Source organism: Chionomys nivalis, chromosome X (assembly GCF_950005125.1).
Source record: "Chionomys nivalis chromosome X, mChiNiv1.1, whole genome shotgun sequence".
In the NCBI taxonomy this organism is placed as follows: domain Eukaryota; kingdom Metazoa; phylum Chordata; class Mammalia; order Rodentia; family Cricetidae; genus Chionomys; species Chionomys nivalis.
Window position 1 is genome coordinate 127,754,349 of NC_080112.1, and position 20,980 is coordinate 127,775,328.

A 20,980-nucleotide genomic window follows, 5' to 3' on the forward strand; every position below is an offset into this window, starting at 1 on the left:
AGGCCTTTTATTGGCGAGGTCCACGGGCAAACGGAGAGCTTGGTCCTGTCCCTGAAGACCCTCCTGAGTGGGGAGAGTGTTCTAGGCCTACAGCGGGACACAGGAAACGGAGCGGGAGCATTCTCAGACCCCCTTCTCCCCCCCTCCCCGGTTACCCTGCGAGGGCTGATACCCTCTGCTGGGGCTGCTCCTCCTCTGCTGTGACCTCTCTCTTCCTGGCACATCCCAGCTTGTGCCCAGAGCCCTCCTTCACTCCCCCTCCCTTCTGTGGGCTGCGGAATCACCCAGTATAGCCTGTTTGGGCACTGGGTAGGGAGCTCGGTGCAGAGGGCAGCGGGAAACCTGTTCCTGACTTAAAAGACCCATTAGATAGCATTGATAGGAGGAGATAGGCAGGCGCCAAGGCAAGAACTCACCCAACAATCTGAAAAACAACATGAAAACACCAGAACCCAATGATCTTACAACAGAAGGACTTGAACACCCTAACACAGAAGTGGAAAAAATTGACTTTATGAAAGCAATAGAGTCCCTTAAACAACATGTAAAAAACACCCTTATAGAAATGGATGAGAAGTATAACAAAAAGTTTGATGAAATGAGTAAATACGTAAATGATACCCTGGGAAACCAAGGAAAAACAATCAAACAGTAATAGAAACAGTTCAAGAATTGAAAACGGAAATCGAAGCAAGGAAGAAAACACAAAACCAGCTAGATATGGAAAATCTAGGTCAACGAGCAGAGGCTACAGAAACAAGCATAATCAATAGAATACAAGAGATAGAAGAAAGAATCTCAGATTCTGAAGACAACATAGAGAAAATAAACGCACTGATCAAAGAAAACAGCAAAGCCAACAAATTTTCATCACAAAACATTCAGGAAATATGGGACACAATAAAAAGACCAAACCTAAGAATAGTAGGGATAGAAGAAGGATAAGAGTCACAACTCAAAGGCCCAGAAAATATTTTTAACAAAATTATAGAAGAAAACTTTCCCAACATAAGGAAAGATATTCCTTTGAATATTCAAGAAGCATACAGAACACCAAACAGACTGGATCAAAAAAAATCCCATCGCCATATTATAATCAAAACACAAAATATACAGATTAAAGAAAGAATATTAAGAGCTGCAAAGGAAAAAGGGCAAGTTACTTATAAAGGTAAACCGATCAGACTTACACCTGACTTCTCAATGGAAACCATGAAAGCCAGAAGGTCCTGGATAGAGGTACTGCAGAAACTAAGAGACCATAGATGCAAACCCAAACTACTATACCCAGCCAAGCTATCGTTCACTATCAATGGAGAAAACAAGACATTCCAGGATAAGAACAAATTTAAACAATACGTAGCCACAAATCCAGCCCTACAGAAAGTAATAGAAGGAAAATCACAACACAAGGAATCCAACATAGCCAACACTGCCTACAATAACTCAGGCATCTAGCGACCCTTCACCAGCACAACTCAAAGAAGGGAGACACACAAACTCTACTACCAAAAACAATAGGAATAACTGGAGTAAACAACCACTGTTCCTTAATATCACTTAATATTAATGGTCTCAATTCACCTATAAAAAGGCACAGACTAAAAGATTGGATACGAAAACAGGATCCAACATTCTGCTGTTTGCAAGAAACACATCTCAACCACAAAGACAGGCATCTACTCAGAGTAAAGGGTTGGGAAAAGGTTTTTCAAGCAAATGGTCCTAAGAAAAAAGCAGGTGTGGCCATACTAATTTCTAACAAAACGGACTTCAAACTAAAATCAATCAGAAGAGATCGAGATGGACACTTTATATTCATAACAGGAAAAATTCATCAGGTTGAAGTCTCAATCCTGAATATCTACGCCCCTAATATAAAAGCACCCACTTATGTAAAAGAAATATTACTAAGATTCAAGGCAGACATCAAACCACACACACTAGCAGTTGAAACTTCAACACACCTCTCTCACCAATGGACAGGTCAATCAGACAGAAACCTATTAGAGAATTAAGAGAATTGTTGGAGGTAATGAAGCAAATGGACTTAACCGACATCTATAGAATACTCCACCCAAATTGGAAAGAATATACCTTCTTCTCTGCAGTTCATGGAACCTTCTCGAAAATTGACCATATACTCGGAAACAAAGGAAACCTCCACAGATACAAAAAAATATCAGTGTCCACCTGTGTCTTATCAGATCACCATGGATTAAAGTTAGAAGGCAACAACAATGCTACCCCCAGAAAGCCGACAAACTCATGGAAACTGAACAGTCAACTACTGAACCACACCTGGGTCAAGGAAGAAATTAAGAAAGAAACTAAAGTCTTCCTTGAATTTAATGAAAATAAAGAGACAACATACTCAAACCTATGGGACACGATGAAAGCAGTGCTCAGAGGAAAGTTCATAGCACTAAGTGCCCACTTAAAGAAAACGGAGAAAGCATACATTGGGGACTTAACAGTACACCTGAAAACTCTAGAAAAAAAGAAGCAGAAGCACCCAGGAGGAGTAGAAGACTGGAAATAATCAAACTGAGGGCAGAAATCAACAAAATAGAAACACAGAAAACAGTCCAAAGAATCAATGAAACAAGAAGTTGGTTCTTGGAGAAAATCAACAAGATCGACAAACCCCTATCCAAACTAATTAAACGACAGAGAGAGAACACGCAAATAAATAAGATCAGAAATGAAAAGGGGGACATAACCACAGACACAGAGGAAATTCAGAGAATCATTAGATCTTACTACAAAAGCCTGTATGCCACAAAACTGGAAAATGCAAAAGAATTGGACATTTTTTTGGATAAGTACCATATACCAAAGCTAAACCAAGAACAGGTGAACGATCTAAATAGACCGGTTAGTCGCAGAGACTTAGAAATGTTTATCAAAAATCTCCCTTCCTAAAAAAGCCCAGGACCAGATGGTTTCAATGCAGAATTCTACCAGAACTTCCAAGAAGAGCTAATACCTATACTTCTCAATGTATTTCACAATATAGAAACAGAAGAGTCATTGCCAAATTCCTTTTATGAAGCTACAGTTACCCTGATACCAAAACCACCCAAAGACCCAACCAAGAAAGAGAACTACAGGCCTATCTCACTCATGAACATCGACGCAAAAATTCTCAATAAAATACTGGCAAACCGAATCCAAGAACACATCAGAAAAATTATCCATTATGATCAAGTAGGCTTCATCCCAGAGATACAGGGCTGGTTCAACATACACAAATCTATCAATGTAATCCACCATATAAATAAACTGAAAGAAAAAAACCATATGATCATTTCATTAGATGCTGAAAAAGCATTCGACAGAATTCAACACCCCTTTTATGATGAAGGTCTTGGAGAGATTAGGGATAAAAGAATTATACCTAAATATAATAAAAGCTATTTACAGCAAGCCAACAGTCAACATTAAATTAAACAGAGAAAAACTCAAAGCCATCCCACTAAAATCAGGAACACGACAAGGATGTCCACTCTCTCCATACCTCTTCAATATAGTGCTTGAAGTTCTAGCAATAGCGATAAGACAACATAAGGGGATCAAGGGGATTCGTATTGGAAAGGAAGAAGTTAAGCTTTGGTTATTTGCAGATGATATGATAGTATACATAAGCGACCCAAAAAACTCTACCAAAGAACTCCTACAGCTGATAAACACCTTTGGAAATGTGGCAGGATACAAGATCAACTCCAGAAAATCAGTTGTCTTCCTATACACTAAGTATAAGGAAACAGAGAGGGAAATCAGAGAAATATCACCTTTCACGATAGCCACAAATAGCATAAAATATCTTGGGGTAACTCTGACCAAGGAAGTGAAGGATCTATTTGATAAGAACTTTAAGTCTTTGAAGAAAGAAATCGATGAGGACACCAGAAAATGGAAGGATCTCCCTTGCTCTTGGATTGGGAGGATCAACATAGTAAAAATGGCAATTCTACCAAAAGCAATCTATAGATTCAATGCAATCCCCATCAAAATCCCATCAAAATTCTTCACAGATCTGGAAAAGACAATAATCAACTTTATATGGAAAAACAAAAAACCCAGGATAGCCAAAACAATCTTATACAATAAAGGATTGTCTGGAGGCATTACCATCCCTGACTTCAAACTCTATTACAGAGCTACAGTATTGAAAACAGCTTGGTATTGGCATAGAAACAGAGAAGTCGACCAATGGAATCAAATAGAAGAACCTGGCTTTAACCCACAAACCTATGAACACCTGATTTTTGATAAAGGAGCTAAAAGTATACAATGGAAAAAAGAGAGCATCTTCAACAAATGGTGCTGGCAAAACTGGATGTCAATCTGTAGAAGAATGAAAATAGATCCATATCTATCACCATGCTCAAAACTCAAGTTCAAATGGATTTAAGACCTCAATATCAGTCTGAACACATTGAACTGGATAGAAGAGAAAGTGGGAAGTACTCTACAACACATGGGCACAGGAGAACACTTTCTACGTATAACCCCAGCAGCACAGACATTAAAGGCATCATTGAATAAATGGGACCTCCTGAGACTGAGAAGCTTCTGTAAAGCAAAGGACACTGTCACTAAGACAAAAAGGCAACCCACTGACTGGGAGAAGATCTTCACCAACCCCACAACTGACAAAGGTCTGATCTCCAAAATATATAAAGAACTCAAGAAACTAGACCATAAAGGGCTGATCAACCCAATTTAAAAATGGGGCACTGAGCTGAACAGAGAATTCTCAACAGAAGAAGTTCGAATGGCCAAAAGACATTTAAGGTCATGCTCAACTTCCTTAGTGATCAGGGAAATGCAAATCAAGACAACTTGTGCATCTGGAAAACCTAACTAACATAACTATAAGTGTGACAAATATGGGTGACACTTAACCTGTAAATTTAATAACCTATAAAGTTTAAAGACTAAAGCTTCACTTTATAAAAATAAACAATCTGTAAACAGATAAACAGTATAAGGACAATGACCTTGAAATTGTGACAATATATAAAACTATTTTAATCAGAGGTAAAACTGTATAGTGCAATATGACAAAAATATCCTTAATTTGCATCAAAATAAAAAATACCCTAAACAGAAGTAGAAGCATGCATACAGTATGACAAAAAAATCTTACATTTATATCAATGTACAAAAGTATTCTAAACAGAAGTAGAAACATATATACAATATAAAAAAGATAATTTTGAATTTGTATCAATATACAAATGATCTTAAACAGTAATTGAAAAATAATTTTACATTTGTGTCAATATACAAGAATCCATACCAATCCCAAGGTTTGCTCCTGCTCCAACCACCCAAGGTGTGTGACCCTTCTTCTATTTTATCTCATCAAGTATCTAGAGAAAGCCACACCCATAGGGCTAGTCATCCCAAATGTCATTAGCTAAATGGATCAAGCTCCCACAACAGAATACAATTTGAAATTCATGTAATCTATAAATGTCATAGCAAGACAATTTTCCATACCATATCACCTAACAAACTTTTAGTGTGCTTGCTTTTTAGAATTCTAGTTTATACTCCTTCCAAAAGAGGCATTTGACTATGTGGCAGTGTCCATGTATGGAATAATATTTCCCTTTTCCTGATCAAAGAGAAGTCATTGTTACTTTGATTTAGGTTTCCTTAGCCAAATAATCAACATTTCTGCTACGATTATCATTGAGCTACAAGAATTTTCTCTACACAATCAAAATCCTGTTTCCTGGGTCATTTGAAATAATGCTCATTGAACTCAACTATAACTGATTCTCTTTTAATTTGTTTTTATTAAAGTACATCAGTTTCTCAAAATTATGGCACGCTTGAATTCCTTATACTTGACTCAATACTTGCTAGGTTTCTTTTAAAGATTCCTTGGAGTTTCTGTAGATTTTTCCCTTTTTTCATACTGACAAAATGAAAACACACTGTGCATGTATACATTAGAAACTATCTCAAAAGGTCAAAGAAGTTGCTCAGCTATAGAACATTTATTTAGTATATGCAAGTTCCTGGATTCAAGCCTGCATCATTGCCAAACCAAAAGTAATAACCAATGAAAACCAGCCCAAGACGTCGAAACAAAGAACCAGTTACTGTTAAGCCTATTGGGGTAGTAATGGACTCAACTGGGGGTCCTCATATAAAGTCTCCCAAGGACTTGCAATCAGGTGATTATGGAGTCAGAACCTACTGCAGCTTGACACAGGTCTGATAATTCTTCCCAAATGGCTAGCTACCATTGGACTGAGAGACTAGCTGGATCTATCAAGCCTTAGCAAACCTAGGGTCATTTCCCTGAGGCTTGACTTTCTGCTAGCAGAGCATTGAGGAAAACCAGCATTTCTTGCATGGTGAATGGCTCCCAATGATAGAAAATCTCAGTCTGAGCATGACAAGATATGAGGCTTCCCTCTTAGTCTAGATGCTCACTGAATGACTTTTGGAGTCATCAAAGCAAGCCAGATTTAAGCAAAAAGAAATAATTCTCTTATCAACTGTACAGTTGACAAAAATAAGAAAGAAATCTGCAACCACCTTTAATTGCGCATATGTACTTTCCATAGCCCATTGAATTGCTGTGTACCTGAGGATGAGCATGATCTTCTGATTCTCTTGCCTCCACCACTGGATTACAGGGATGCATCACCATACCAGTGTATGCAGTGCAAGAGAACAAATCCAAATCTTTTTTAATACTAGGTAAGCATTCTACCAACTAAGCTACATGTCCAACCTGGCATAAAACTGGGCATGGTGTTTCTTTCCTGGGCATAGTAGACCTTTCCAGTAATATCATCACTGGGGAGGTCAAGGCAGGTAGATTGGAAGTTCAAGGTCATCCTTGGCATGCAGCAAGTTTGAGACAAACAGGAGCAACATGAGTCACCAACGCCACACCATGATTCAGCATTTCATTTGTATTATCTGTTCCGTGAAATAAGCTGCGCCTGGAGCTTCTGACTTCTATTTCTAGCACAAACCTGGTTTTAATCTACACAAATAGTATGCTGGAACTGTCTCCTTCCGCCGTTCTCAGAATAGAGCCTGAAGTTTCTATACCCAGTACTACCTAAAGGAATTTTCTCATAAAGATTATGCAGAATGTAACCTTGTTGGATTCTTACCGTTCAAAAAAGCTTGGCTTTCCCCTTGTGTAACTGATAATTTCACTGTGTATAGGGTTCTAGAATTGACAATCACATGAATGTCGTTGCCCCAGCATCGATTTGCATCCGTTTGATGAGTTATTTTTTATTATACTAATATTCTCCATCCTCACCTAAAAGATACTCAGTCTCAGTTTTGCAAAATTGTTTTGAAGTCTAGAATTTTCAGTCATTCTTTCTACCTGCTTTTCCCTTGGAAGCGTGTGTCTTTGTTTAATTCTCGATTGTTTTCCTTCTGTTCCATTTATTTGTTTAGTTACGTTGCTCTCTTACCATTGTCTGTTTTTTCAATGAATAAAAAATCATGAGTTGTTCATAGGTGTTGATTCAGAGCAAAGAGGTAGGTTATTTTCATGAAATCCTCTTTTGCATGTAGAGTTGTGCTCCGAAACTTTTATGATCCTTCATTATGGTGTGGCCATGGCCGGTATTGATATCAAGCTAAGATCATCATATAGATTTACATCAACAGATACATGGGCGACTCTATTCATGTCTCTCTTTCAGGGAGTCTCTGTGCACATTGTGATGTTAGTGTGACATAGCGGTAGCATGCATTCTTCCTCAGTTTCTGTGTTTATACCTATCACTATTGACAGATCCTGGCAGCTGCTTTGGCTCTTGCTTTTATAAAAATAATCATCAGAGACACAGCTGGAATATTCTGAGTCACCTTCCCTACCACATGCTTATCCCTCTCTCCCCAAAAATCAACACACTTGGTATTGATTTTATGATACCTCTAGTTATTTGTATAATCCCCATTAAGTTATGTACTTGTCTGTTGTGGGATGTTTTAATGTTTTGGCTTTTTGGGGGGTTCACCACCAAGCTCCCAAGTAAATCACACATGGAGGCTTATTTGTTATGAATGCCTAGCCTTAGCTTGGCTTGTTGCTAAGCAACTTTTCTTAAATTATTCTAACTACCTTTTGCCTCTGGGCTTCTATCTTTCTCTATTTCTGTATACCGTTCTTTACTTCTTTCACGGTGGCTTGCTGTGTAGCTGTGTAGCTGGCCCTTAATGTTCTCCTCTCCTTCTTATCTTTCTCCCTCTCTTCCTTGTTTTACCTTCCATTTAGCATCTCAGTCTACCCTTGCTCCTGCCTTGCTATTTGCCTTTAACTCTTTATTAGGACCATCAGGTGTTTCAGACAGGCAAATAATCACAGCTTCACAGAGTTAAACAAGTGCATCATAAACAAAAGTCACACACCTTAAAATAATATTCCTCAACACTCATCTAATATGTACAATGTACAATGCTTTTAAACATATTCGTGAAACTGTATGTAAGCAGACATATCATTTCAATCATTGATATTTTTGATGTAAGAATTTTTAATACAATCTTTTTTCATTATATATAGCTAGCCCCATTCTCCCTCCCCTCCTCCTGTCCCACCTTTCTCTCCCACCTCCACCCACTCCTCAGAAAGGGTAAGGCTTCCCATGGGAAGTCAACAAGGTCTAATACATCACTTCGAGGCAGGACCAAGGCCCTCCTTTCTATATCTAGGCTGATAAAAATATCCCTCTAAAGAGAATGTGCTCCTATACACTAGCTCAGGCACTAGGGATGAGCCCCACTGCCAGTGGCCCCACAGGCTGCCAAAGTCTTACAGCTGTCCCCCACATTCAGTGGGCCTCGTTTGCTACTACGCAGGCTCCCCCACTGTCAGTCCAGAGTTAGTAAGCTCTCACTAGCTCAGGTCAGCTATTTTAGGGGGTTTTCCCATCATGGTTTTGACCCCTTTACTTATATCATCACTCCTCCCTCTCTTGAAGCTCAGCCCAGTGTTTCACTGTGGATCTCTGTATCTGATTCCACCAGTTGCTGGCTGAAGGTTCTATGTTGACAATTAAGTTAGTCATCAATCTGATTACAGGGGAAGGTTCAATCATTGATTTTAGCATTTAATATTAGTTTATAATTTAACATTGGTCTAAACTTTTTGATGAACATAGCTCACAGTCATTTATTTTTCATTGTTTCACAGTAGTGTATTGCAAAGGAAATTTATACTTTTATTAGTGGATATTCAAGTTGTTTACAATTTTTTGCTGCTAAAGGACTGTAAAAAAAGAAAAAACGTTCTTGTAGCTGTGTTTTTTGTCCTGACATGTATCACTAGAATACCTGTCTAGGTTTGAAAGTTGAAAAGGAGTTCTTCGTCAGCTTCCTCAGTACTGATTACCCTCCATTGGATGGGGCTAACCAGCAACAGAGATTGCAAAAGCAAAATAATCACAAAAGCAGGCTACATCAGTCATGCTGGCTTTCCTTCTATTGATAGTCAATTCCTTACTGTGTCTTTCTATGCAGGCTAACAAAACAGACAGACTTTCTAAAAGAGATACATCAGGAAAAGTAGCCATGGGTATATGTTAATTGCTCTCGCCAGGAAAAATTAAATATCATTTATATATCTAATTAAATATTTAAATTATTTATTTTATATAGCATTCTTTTGTACCAACCCAAATCAAAGTGCTTTTAAATATGCATGTTCATATTAAATATTTTAAGTATATTTTATTATTGTTTGAGAATTTCATGAATATATATAATGTGTTTTGATCAAATTCACTTCTACTCTCTCTTCTCCAATTCCTACCTTTATTTTTAATTAATTTCACTTAATATGTATAAGTGTTTTGCCTGCATGTAGAACTGAGTACCACATGCATGTGTGGTGCCCACAGAGGTCAGAAGGTTGCATCAGATCCCCTGGAGCTGTAGTTACAAAGGAATATGAGCCACTGTGTTGATGCTGGGAATTGATCCTGGGTCCTCTGAAAGAGTAGCCAATGCTACTTAACCACAATAGCTTTTAACCACTGAATCATCTCTCCAGCCCCTTAACTCCAATTTTTATGAGAAAATGTTTTGTTATTTTCATAACATAGAAAAACATTTGCAGCGGAATTTTAATAAAATTCATAGGCACACCCAGGTAAATCAACAGACAAAGCTATGAGACGGGGGAGAGAAAGGAAAGAAAAGGGACCTATTTATTCAGGAGACACAACTTCTAATGTATCTTAGAAAAAACAGTGCTGTTTTGTGTGTGTATTACTTATGGATCTCATTTCTACTATTTAATTTGTATGTCTACCATATTACTACTGAAAAAAATTGGTTCCATGTTGTTCTATGGACTCCGTGGCCGAATTCTGGTTTCCAATTACTGTATAATATTTCATCATGTAACTCTGCCATCATTACTATTCTCCCAGTGATGGACAATTACATAACCTTCAACATTCTCCTCCAAACAAAACTAAAGTGAACATTCTCAATATAGTGCTTTTAAAAATTTTTGACAAACACCTACCCATCTACCCCATACACATATTACTTGACAAAATGGCTTCACCTTATCTACATTCTCACAGAGCATTACTTCATATAATCTAACCAACAGTTCGATATTACCATTCATCCAGATTCTTCTTCATTTTGCCTATTTGATACATTTCTATTTCTTCATTATTTGTAATGTATATCTTCTGATTACCAATAGGAACAATTACCTCTTTGTAGGGTAGCAAACATTTATAAACAATGTTTGGGAATTGGGGCGTAGTTCTCTCCAAATTGCTTTCTGTTTTTTGTTGGGCAAAGTATTTTGGGGTGTGTTTACAGCAACTTTTCAGAGGGTCTTGGTCTATCAAACCACATTAGTCTGGAAGGAATCTACAGGTTCTCATCCTCTGTGAAAACAAAAGAAGTACCTCTTTTCCAAAGCAACATATCCTTAGACCCGAGTTTTGAAGACAAAATACCTTTAAAGTACATATGTTGATTTAGCATAGCAGCCCATACAATGAAATATCTCTCTGTACTTATCTTCTGCCCCCCGAAGCACAGGCTCCTCTCATACTGATTGGAGGAAGAGATGAAGAGAAAACAAGGTAAGAATACACTAAACAACTCAAAAAGCAATAGAGCAACACCAGAAACTAGTGGCTCTACAGCAAGAAGACATGAATATCCTAACACAGATGAAGCAAAAGAAAATGACACTGAAAAAACTTTATGAAGATGATTGAGGTCCTTAAAGAGGAAATGAAAAATTACCTTAAAGAAATGGAAGAAAAGACAAACAAAAAATTGGAAGAAATCAACAAATCCCTTAAAGACAACTAAGAAATAGAAAATATGGGCAAATGATCAGGAATTACAGAGCAAGCATAAACAACAGAATGGGGAGATAAATGAGCACTCCTGAGAAAACTGGGGGTGAAGGAGGATAGGAAAGAGGAGGGGTTGGGAGATAAGAAGTTGAGGGAACAAGATGGTCAAATTGGGGAGAGGGATGGAGTGGGAGAGCAATAAAAGAGATCTTGATAGAGAGAACCATTATGGGATTAGAGAGAAACTTAGTGCTAGGGGTATTTGCAAGAATCCATAAAAATGACCTCAGCTAAAACTCCTAGCAATAGTGGAGAGGGAGCCCGAACTTGCCTTCCCTTGTAATCAGCTTGATGAATACCCCAACTATCATCATAGAGCCTTCATCCAGCAGCTGACAGAACCAGATGCAGAGTTCCATAACTAAGCACCAGGCTGCACTCTGGGAATCCAACTGAAGAGATGGAGGAGGGAATACATGAGCAAGGGAGGTCAAGATCATGATGGAGATATCTATAGCGACAACTGCACCAAGCTCATAGAAACTCATGAACTCTATACTGACAGCTGTGGAGCCTCCATGGGACCAAACTAGGCTCTCCATAAGTGAGAGACAGTGGTGAAGCTTGGACTATCTGTGAGGTTACTGGTAGTAGGACTGGGATCTATCCCTGGTGCATGAACTAATTTATTGGAGCCTATTCCCTATGGTGGGATGTCATGCTCAGCCCTAAGGCAGGAGGGAGGGGCTTGGTTCTCCCCCAAATTAATGGACAACATTTTGTTGATTTCCCGTGGGAGTCCTTACCCACTGGGAGGAGTGGATGGGGAGTAGGTTGGGGAGAGGCGGGGGGGGGGGAGTGGAAGGGAGAACAGTGATGGAATGTAAGATGAAATTTTAAAAATGAAAATGAAAAAATGTATTTTGATAAGGAAGTTACTACGCCAAGATATTTTTGCTCTTCCCCCTCAACTTTAGTGAAAGATTACTTCAGTGTACCCTCAAAGCTTCCCTATCACTTATCTAACTGCTCCTTAAGTACTTCGGCATCTATTCCTCTCCTGAAGCCTGCACTTGCCTCTTCTCAAGGACATCTGTCCTTTCCCCTTACCAAAAAGCTCACTGATTTTGTTTCACTTTGACTTTCAAACATGCCTAGAGGTACTTGAGGCTCCGAGACAAATGCCCCCTCTCTTTCCACCTGCATGAGGCTTGGCTTTCTAAGGCCACTGGCATTACTTCATGCTTATGAATGCCCCTCTGTCTTCAAAGATAGATTAAAAAAAAAAAAAACAGAACAAGCACAGGCATGATGGTGTGCAACTGTAATTCCAGCATTTGGGAAACTGAGGCAGGATGATCATGTTTTGGTGGCTAACCTGAGTTACCTAGTGTACTAAGATACCTAGGGATATAAAGCAAGGTCAAGGCTAGTCTGGGAAATATAGAAAGCTCAAGACTAGACTAGTCTACTTAGCAAGCCATTATTTTTGATTTGTTTTTTAAGCATTGGAGACTGAACTCAAAGTCTCACACGTGCTAGCGAGTTCCAACTGCAACACACAGGCTCGCTCTTGAAGAAACCAACAAACAAAACAAAAAATAAGACAAAAATAACACAGAACAAGATAAAGAAAACATATTCTAACACCACAGCTGAGTTTTTCTGAGCAGAAACATCCAATGAGAAGAGAACCACAAAGAAGAGAAACAAAGAACAGGGGAGAATGTCTTTCTGGGTTTGTTCATTGCTTTCATTATGCTATGTTATTTAAGATCCTTTTAAAGGTGACCTAGTGACATTTTCTGCATTACTGGTATAATTATAACATCTTATTTTCTATTCGCTTTTATTGCACATCAGAAAATAATTATAAACTATCATATTTCACTCATAACATGATGATGTGACAAAAAAATGGGCCTGGTCTCCAGAGTCCCACAACTGACTTTCTGAGGACTGGGCAGTAGGCAGGTTCTGACACCTCACAGAAGGGCACCTCCAGTCTCCAGCCTGGAGCCTTGCTGTTGGTCAGGTTCTGTAGGTCTGGGTCACAAAGGTTGCTAGGTGCTGGGTGGAGAAAAGAGGAAAGACTCAGCTGCGACCCTCTATCTAGTCTGAGTTGTGCAGGAGTATAGTCTGGCTGTCAATGGCAGGATACCAGCTCTTTTCACCGTGGACCCCACTGGACGAGAATTTGCGATGGCTGCGGCACACAACACCTACTATTTCGTCCAAACACCCTTTTAGGGACTCTCATTTCTTCCCACAGACCCCTTCTGACCTTGAAGTACAAAGGTGCTTTCATGAAGTTGCTGTTATCTTAGACAGCCCACAGATGGTTGATGCAGGGAGCCCACGGTCACCTGGCCAACCATCAGAGGACGAGACCACCATCAAGAAGAAAGTGCTGATTAAGAAGCCCATGCCGATCTGCCTCGTTGGAGTGGATTCTGTCTTTGGAAGGTCTATTACAATCCAGCCACCTAAGTGGACTGGAACCTTCAGGGTTTCAGACACATCGGCCTTCTCTAAAGTTGTCAGCAAGGAGCAACAATGGCCCACAGGACTCAAGGAGCCTCAGATTGAGATGACCCTGGCTATGTGCAAGCAGATGCTACGCTCGATCCTCCTCCTGTATGCGATATACAAAAAGTGCACCTTTGCTCTGCAGCACTCCCAGTAAGGTGTCCCCGTCCAACTCCTCCTGTACTTCACACCACACTCTATGGTATATACCTGGAGCCTATCCATGGAGACCTGTCCATGTAAATCGATCTGTAACATCATGCTTGCTACTTTGCTCCTCTGTCAAGCTGTGACAATCCAGAAGCTCCTCTCCCCACCTTTCTCTTCAGAATCAGGGCCAATGAGCCTGATCAATAAAGCACATTTCGGCTAAACAGACATTTAAACACTAAACTACCATTGCCATGGCCATGCGATGAAGAACAGTTAAACCACCCAAACCAACCAATCCAGTGTGAACATACTCAAGCCCCAAAGATAACAAAGAGCTGGCAGCAGAAAAGGGACAATAAAGAAGACAGGCATGGAGTTTTCAGTGTACCAGAAGATGAAGTGATCAACAATCAAAATCTATGTGTAGGTTAAGTGCTATTTTGAGATCAGCCTTCTATCACCAAACATACCCTAACTGCACAACCCTAATACCAATGTGGACAAAAATATTAACAAATATTAATCTTTACAGACTGACAATGATGAAATTGGTAGCATCTTTAAGACTGGACTTTTTAGTGGAAGACAGGAGAGTCCCCATTTCAGCTCCTAATGTTCAATCAAACCAATAAACTACAATTGCTTTATTTAAAAAGAGTTGAAAGTTTCTTATTTCAAACTGTAATTTAGTCCTAAATATAGAATTCTTATATAGCAAATAGAGCAAAATGGTTGTTTCACGCTATTGTAACTGGATTCTTTTAAAATTGTGAGTTTGAAAATTGTCCTACAAAAGTTGCGTCTTCTCTAATTGGTGGCTCCTAGCTCCAGATCTTCAAATGTGAATATATTGCCTATAGTAACTACAGAAACCAGCAAAGTACAATGGGGCCATTGCTAGAATAGGAAAGTTGAGAAGCAACAGAGAGGGGAATAGCAGGTTATAAGTGATCTGATCAGGTAAGTGGGAAAGGGGGTTCGTCAGGAAAGGGGAGGGAGCCAAATACAGAAGAAGGTTGGAAGAGGGCAAAAAGGAATGGTAGGGTACAGTGATCTGATAGCAGAAATGGGGAAAGAGGCTCTGTATGGAGGGTGAGGGAGGTAAATACAGAAGAAGAAGGGAGGAGGATAAAGGGAAATAACAGGATTTAAGTAATCATGTGGGGGCAAGTTCCTTAGGGAAAGGGAGAGAGGTAGATATAGGAAGATGGGAGGATAAAATAGCCATATGGATGACTGAAAAGGCCATAAGGCCATAAGAAATCATACTATTAACCATTTACCTAAAAAACCTATAACACATATAACTAATTAAATACTTATATACATACATAGTTTCATTGAACTGTTTTCATCTGTGCTAATGGTACTTCTTCAAAGAGCCAAGGACCACCTAACAAAAAAAACTCAATACCTGACATGAGAAGTACTCTTTTGAGTTTTGGCCAGGGCTGTCTCAGAAACTCACCAAAATATAGCTTGCTGCTGTTGTCTTTGGTTATTCCTCACAGTTTGAAGGTAAATACCTATTGCTGAAGATGACATGTACTCAGAAACACGGCCCAGAGAGCCATTAGCTAGAACTGACCAGAATTCACCCTCTCTGAGGACTAGCTTTATGATACCAGAAGGTACCATGTAAGCTTTCAAAGAAGAGAGGCATCCAAAAGTCCTAACTAACTATAACACCCATGAACTGTGTTAAGGGTGGCACCATTCACAATGGGCTGGACCTTCTCACACCAGTAATTAAGAAAATACCCTAAAGACTTGCTTACATCCTGACTTTATGGAGGCATTTTATTTTTTCAGTTGAGTCTCCCTTGTCTCTGATGACTCTAGTTTGTGTCAAGTTGTCAAAAAACTAGCCAGTACAACTGACATCTTGTCAACCTGACACATAAACACATCACTTTTTATTTAGAAACTTTCCTTTCTCATTCATCTCCCATGTCCCCCATGGTAATATTCATATTACAATATAAAATATAAATAACTTTAAAAGTCCCGAGGTCCTTACAAATTCAAAGATATTAAAAACTCCAGTCTTTTTAAAATATCCAATTTCTTTAAAAATTTCCAAATCTTTTAAAGATGATTATTAAAAAATTGCAACTGCAATAACCCCTCCATCCATTCCTCCTCCATTTCCATTCAGAAAAGCACAGGGCAACCCTCCCATGGATATCAACAAAACATGGCATATCAAAGTTGCAGTAAGACGGGGCATTTCCCCTTGTATTAAGGCTGGACAAGGAAACCCAGTATGAGGAATAGGATCCCAAATGCTGTTCAAAGAGTCAGAGACAGCCCCTGCTCCCAATGTTGGGAGTTCCACAAGAAGACCAAGGTACAAAACTGTAACATATATGCAGAGGGCCCAGGTCAGTCCCATGCAGGCTTTCTGGTTGTCCGTTCCATCTCTCTGAGCCTCTCTGAGCCCACATTAGTATATTCAGTGGGCTTGCTTGTGATGTCCTTGACTTCTCTGGTTCCTACAATCCTTCCCCCAAAAAAGATGTTCAAAGTCTTTTAGCTTTACACTCCTGTAAAACTCAAAATTAAATTAAATAACTTCACATTTCAAGAGGGAAGAACCAGGGCACAGTCACAATCCGAACAAACAAGACCAAACTTCCAATGTCTGGGATTCACGAATTCTGGGCTCCTCCAAAGGGCTTGGGTCACTTCTTGTCTCTGCCCTCTGCAGCATACACAGCTTGCCTTCTAAACTCTGCCGGGCTCCAGTTCAAGGATGCGGCTGTTTATCCCATTGTACTGGCATCTCCAAAGTTCTGGGGTCTTCTCCTGCAGTTGGGCTTCGCTTTCACCAATAGCCTCTCCTAGGCTTTCTTCATGTTGCCAAGCATAAACTTCTTTCCATGACCCCTTCAGTCCTAGGCCTTCAACTGCTACTGAGGTTACACCTTCTCCAATGGCCTCTCCCAGCCTTCTATAATGTCAAATTGCAGCTGCTCTCCCCGACCCCTTCATGTCTTCAAAACCACTACCACGTGGGTGATGCTTGGACTATCACATTCAGCTGCCAGCTATGTCTGGAACATAGATTCTGTGTACTGACTTTCTGGAAATACTTTCACATCAATGATGCTGGTCTCTCCTTAATTATTGCTAGTTTCTCAGATTCAGATGACCAGAATTGAGTTTCCCAGCAAAACAAAGGCTTCGCTTTAGTAGTTCTGGTATCTTGTTAACCACAGCTGATTTTTCAGCCCAGCTGACAAGAACCACAGACTCTTAATTCAAAATAACAAATGACCCAATAGAGTTTTTAAATTTCCTATTGAAACTTCCCAAGACCAGACTCTATCGTTTGCACTGTTCTCAACATTATTTTTTTTCTTTTTTATTAAATCCTTCTCATTTTAATTGTTTGAGCAGGAATGTACTATACATTTCTCCCCTCTCATTTCACCTTCTTACCTCCACTTCCACCCTCTCCCTGCCCTCCACACTCCCAATTTACTCAGGAGATCTTGTCTTTTTTTCCCTTCCTAGGAAGATCCATGTATGTCAATCTTAGGGTCCTCTTTGTTTCTCAGGTACTCTAGGGTTGTAGCCTGTCGGTTGATTGTCCTTTGTTTTATGTTTATTATCTGCATATTATATTTGTATAATATATATTTGTGTATATATATATATTTGTATATACAAGTGAATACATATTACATTTGTCTTTCTGTATCTGGGTTACCTCACTCAGGATGGCTTATTCTAGTTCCATCTGTTTGCCTGAAAATTTCAAGATGTCATTTTTACTGCTGAGTTATCCTCCATTGTGTAAATGTACCACATTTTCCTTATCTGTTCTTCTGTCGAGGGACAGTAATATTATATCCTTTTGAGTTCTTTGATTGAGGTGAAGAATAGATGTTATAGTTAGAGTTATAGTTTTCCTTAGTTATGATAAAAGATAAAGTAGATATAGATATTGTAACTATAATTCTTGCTTGATACCTGTCTTGTTATATGTAATTTTATTATGTGAAAGTTAAAACCTTCCTTTTTACTTAAACAGAAAAGAGGAGGTGATGTAGGAATCCCCTCTGTATGCTGTAAATATCATTGGTTAATAAAGAATCTGTCTTATGCCTGGCAAGGCAGAATAGAGGTAGGCACGGAAAAAGAAGGCAGAGTGAGGAGAAGCCATGTAGACCTGCCAGAGACAGATGCCAGACAGAACCTTGCCTAGGTAAGCCACAGACACAAGATGTTACACAGATTAACAGAAAAAGGTTAAATTAAGGGGTAAGAGCTAGCCAACAAAAAGCTAGAGCAAATGGGCCAAACAGTGATTTAATTTAATTTTCTGTGCGGTTATTTTGAGTCTGGGTGGCCAGGAAACAACAAGCAGTCTTCTACAACGTGTTCAAGTTGATTTCCAATTTTCTCTTCTTTGAGGTTCAGTGTGGCTGGCTTTATGTTGAGGTCTTTGATCCATTTGAACTTGAGTTTTGTGTATGGTGACAGGTATGGATATATCTGCAATCTTCTACATGTTGACCTCCAGTTATGCCAGCATCATTTGTTTAAGATGCTTTCTTTTTTTCCACTTTATACTTTCAGATTCTTTGTCAAAAAATCAGTTAGTTGTTAATAGACGTGTGGATTAATGTCAGAGTTTTCAATTTGATTTGTTCAGGTGTCTGGTTTTGTGCCATACCAAGCTATTTTCATTACTGTAGCTCTATAATAGAGCTTGAGGTCAGGGATGGTGATGCCTCCGGAAGTTCCTTTTTTTTGTACAGGATTGTTTTGGCTATCCTGAGTTTTTTGTTTTTCCGTATGGAGGTGAATATCATCCTTTTGTGTTCTGTGCCATATTTTGCTGTGGTTTTATTAGGTATTGTGTTGAATCTGTAGAATGTTTTTCGAAAGATTGCCATTTTTGCTTTGTTAATTCTACCTATCCAAGAGCATGGGAGATCTTCCCATTGTGTGTGTGTGTGTGTGTGTCTTCTTTAATTTCTTTCTTCAAGGACTTAAAGCTCATATCATACAGGTCTTTCACTTGTTTGGTTAGGGTTACCCCCCAAAAAATTATGTTATTTGTGACTATTGTAAAGGCTGATATTTCTCTGATCTCTTTCTCGGTCTATTTATTATCTGTATAAAAGAGGGCTACTGATTTCTTTGAGTTAATCTTGTAATTTACTACATTAACTGAAGGTGTTTATGAGTCGTAGAAATTCCTTGGCAGAACTTTTTTTTTCTTTATTTTATTCTTTTTTAATTAAAATTTCCTCCTCCTCCCGTTTCCCATTTCCCTCCCCCTCCCCCACTCCCCTCCCCCTCTCCCCACTCCTCTCCCCCTCCCCCCACTCCATTCCCCCTCCCTCTAGGTACTGAAGAGCAGTCCAAATTCCCTGCCCTGCAGGAAGTCCAAGGTCCTCCCACTTCTATCTAGGTTCAGGAAGGTGAGCATCCAAACAGGCTAGGCTCCCACAAAGCCAGTTCATGTATTAGGATCGAAACCTAGTGCCATTGTCCTTGGCTTCTCATCAGCCTTCATTGTCTGCCATGTTCAGAGAGTCCAGTTTCATCCCATGCTTATTCAGTCCCAGTCCAGCTGGCCTTGGTGAGCTCCCAATAGATCAGTTCCACTGTCACAGTGGGTGGGTGCACCCCTCGTGGTCCTGACTTCCTTGCTCATGTTCTCCCTCCTTCTGCTCCTCATTTGGACCTTAAGAGCTCAGACCGTTGCTCCAAATTGGGTCTCTGTCTTTATCTCGATCCATCGCCAGATGAAGGTTCTAAGGTGATATGCAATATAATCATCAGTATGGCTATAGGATAGGGTCATTTCAGGTTCCCTTTCCTCAGTTGCCCAAGGTACTAGCTGGGGACATCTCCCTGGACACCTGCGAGCTCCTCTAGAGTCAAGTTTCTTGCCAACCCTAAGATGGCTCCCTTAATTAGGATATATACTTCGCTGTTCCCGTATCCACCCTTCCTATATCCCAACCATCCTATTCCCCCAAGCTCCCCCCATCCTCCCTTTCTCACGTTTCTCACCCCATTTCCCCTTAGCCCCATGCCACTTCACCTGCAAGTTCCCAGCTTTTGCCCGGCAATCTTGTCTACTTCCCCTATCCAGGCGGATGACTATACGTTTTTCTTTGGGTTCACCTTCTTATTTAGCTTCTCTAGGATCACAAATTATAGGCTCAATGTCCTTTATTTATGGCTAGAAACCATTTATGAGTGAGTACATCCCATGTTCATCTTTTTGGGTCTGGGATACCTCACTCAGGATAGTGTTTTCTATTTCCATCCATTTGCAGGCAAAATTCAGGATGTCATTGTTTTTTACTGCTGAGTAGTACTCTAATATGTATATATTCCACACTTTCTTCATCCATTCTTCCATTGAAGGGCATCTAGGTTGTTTCCAGGTTCTGGCTATTACAAACAATGCTGCTATGAACATAGTTGAACAAATGCTTTTGTCATATGATAGGGCATCTCTTGGGTATATACCCAAGAGTGGTATTACTGGATCTTGGGGTAGGTTGATCCCAAATTTCCTGAGAAATCACCACACTGGTTTCCAAAGTGGTTGCACAAGGTTGCATTCCCACCAGCAATGGATGAGTGTGCCCCTTCCTCCACAACCTCTCCAGCAAAGGCTATCATTGGTGTTTTTGATTTTAGCCATTCTGACCGGTGTAAGATGGTATCTCAAATTTGTTTTAATTTGCATTTCCCTTATCGCTAAGGAGGTTGAGCAGGACCTTAAGTGTCTTTTGGCCATTTGAATTTCTTCTGTTGAGAATTCTGTTCAGTTCAGTACCCCATTTTTTAATTGGGTTAATTAGCATTTTAAAGTCTAGTTTCTTGAGTTCTTTATATATTTTGGAGATCAGACCTTTGTCAGTTGTGGGGTTGGTGAAGATCTTCTTCCAGTCAGTGGGTTGCCTTTTTGTCTTAGTGACAGTGTC

The 20,980-nt window shown here is 39.6% G+C and overlaps 1 protein-coding gene across 1 annotated transcript; it reads left to right on the plus strand.

Moving 5' to 3' along the window:
- Positions 1-13,485: 13,485 nt before the first annotated feature.
- LOC130868679 (FANCD2 opposite strand protein-like) lies at positions 13,486-14,022 on the plus strand. Its single transcript, XM_057760817.1, has one exon. It carries the CDS (start codon positions 13,486-13,488, stop codon positions 14,020-14,022), a length of 537 nt encoding a protein of 178 aa, XP_057616800.1.
- Positions 14,023-20,980: the final 6,958 nt, after the last annotated feature.

Bases quoted from the DNA above. Each gene is read 5' to 3' on its own strand.
- LOC130868679 (XM_057760817.1), top strand. From the start codon at position 13,486: ATGGCAGGATACCAGCTCTTTTCACCGTGGACCCCACTGGACGAGAAT.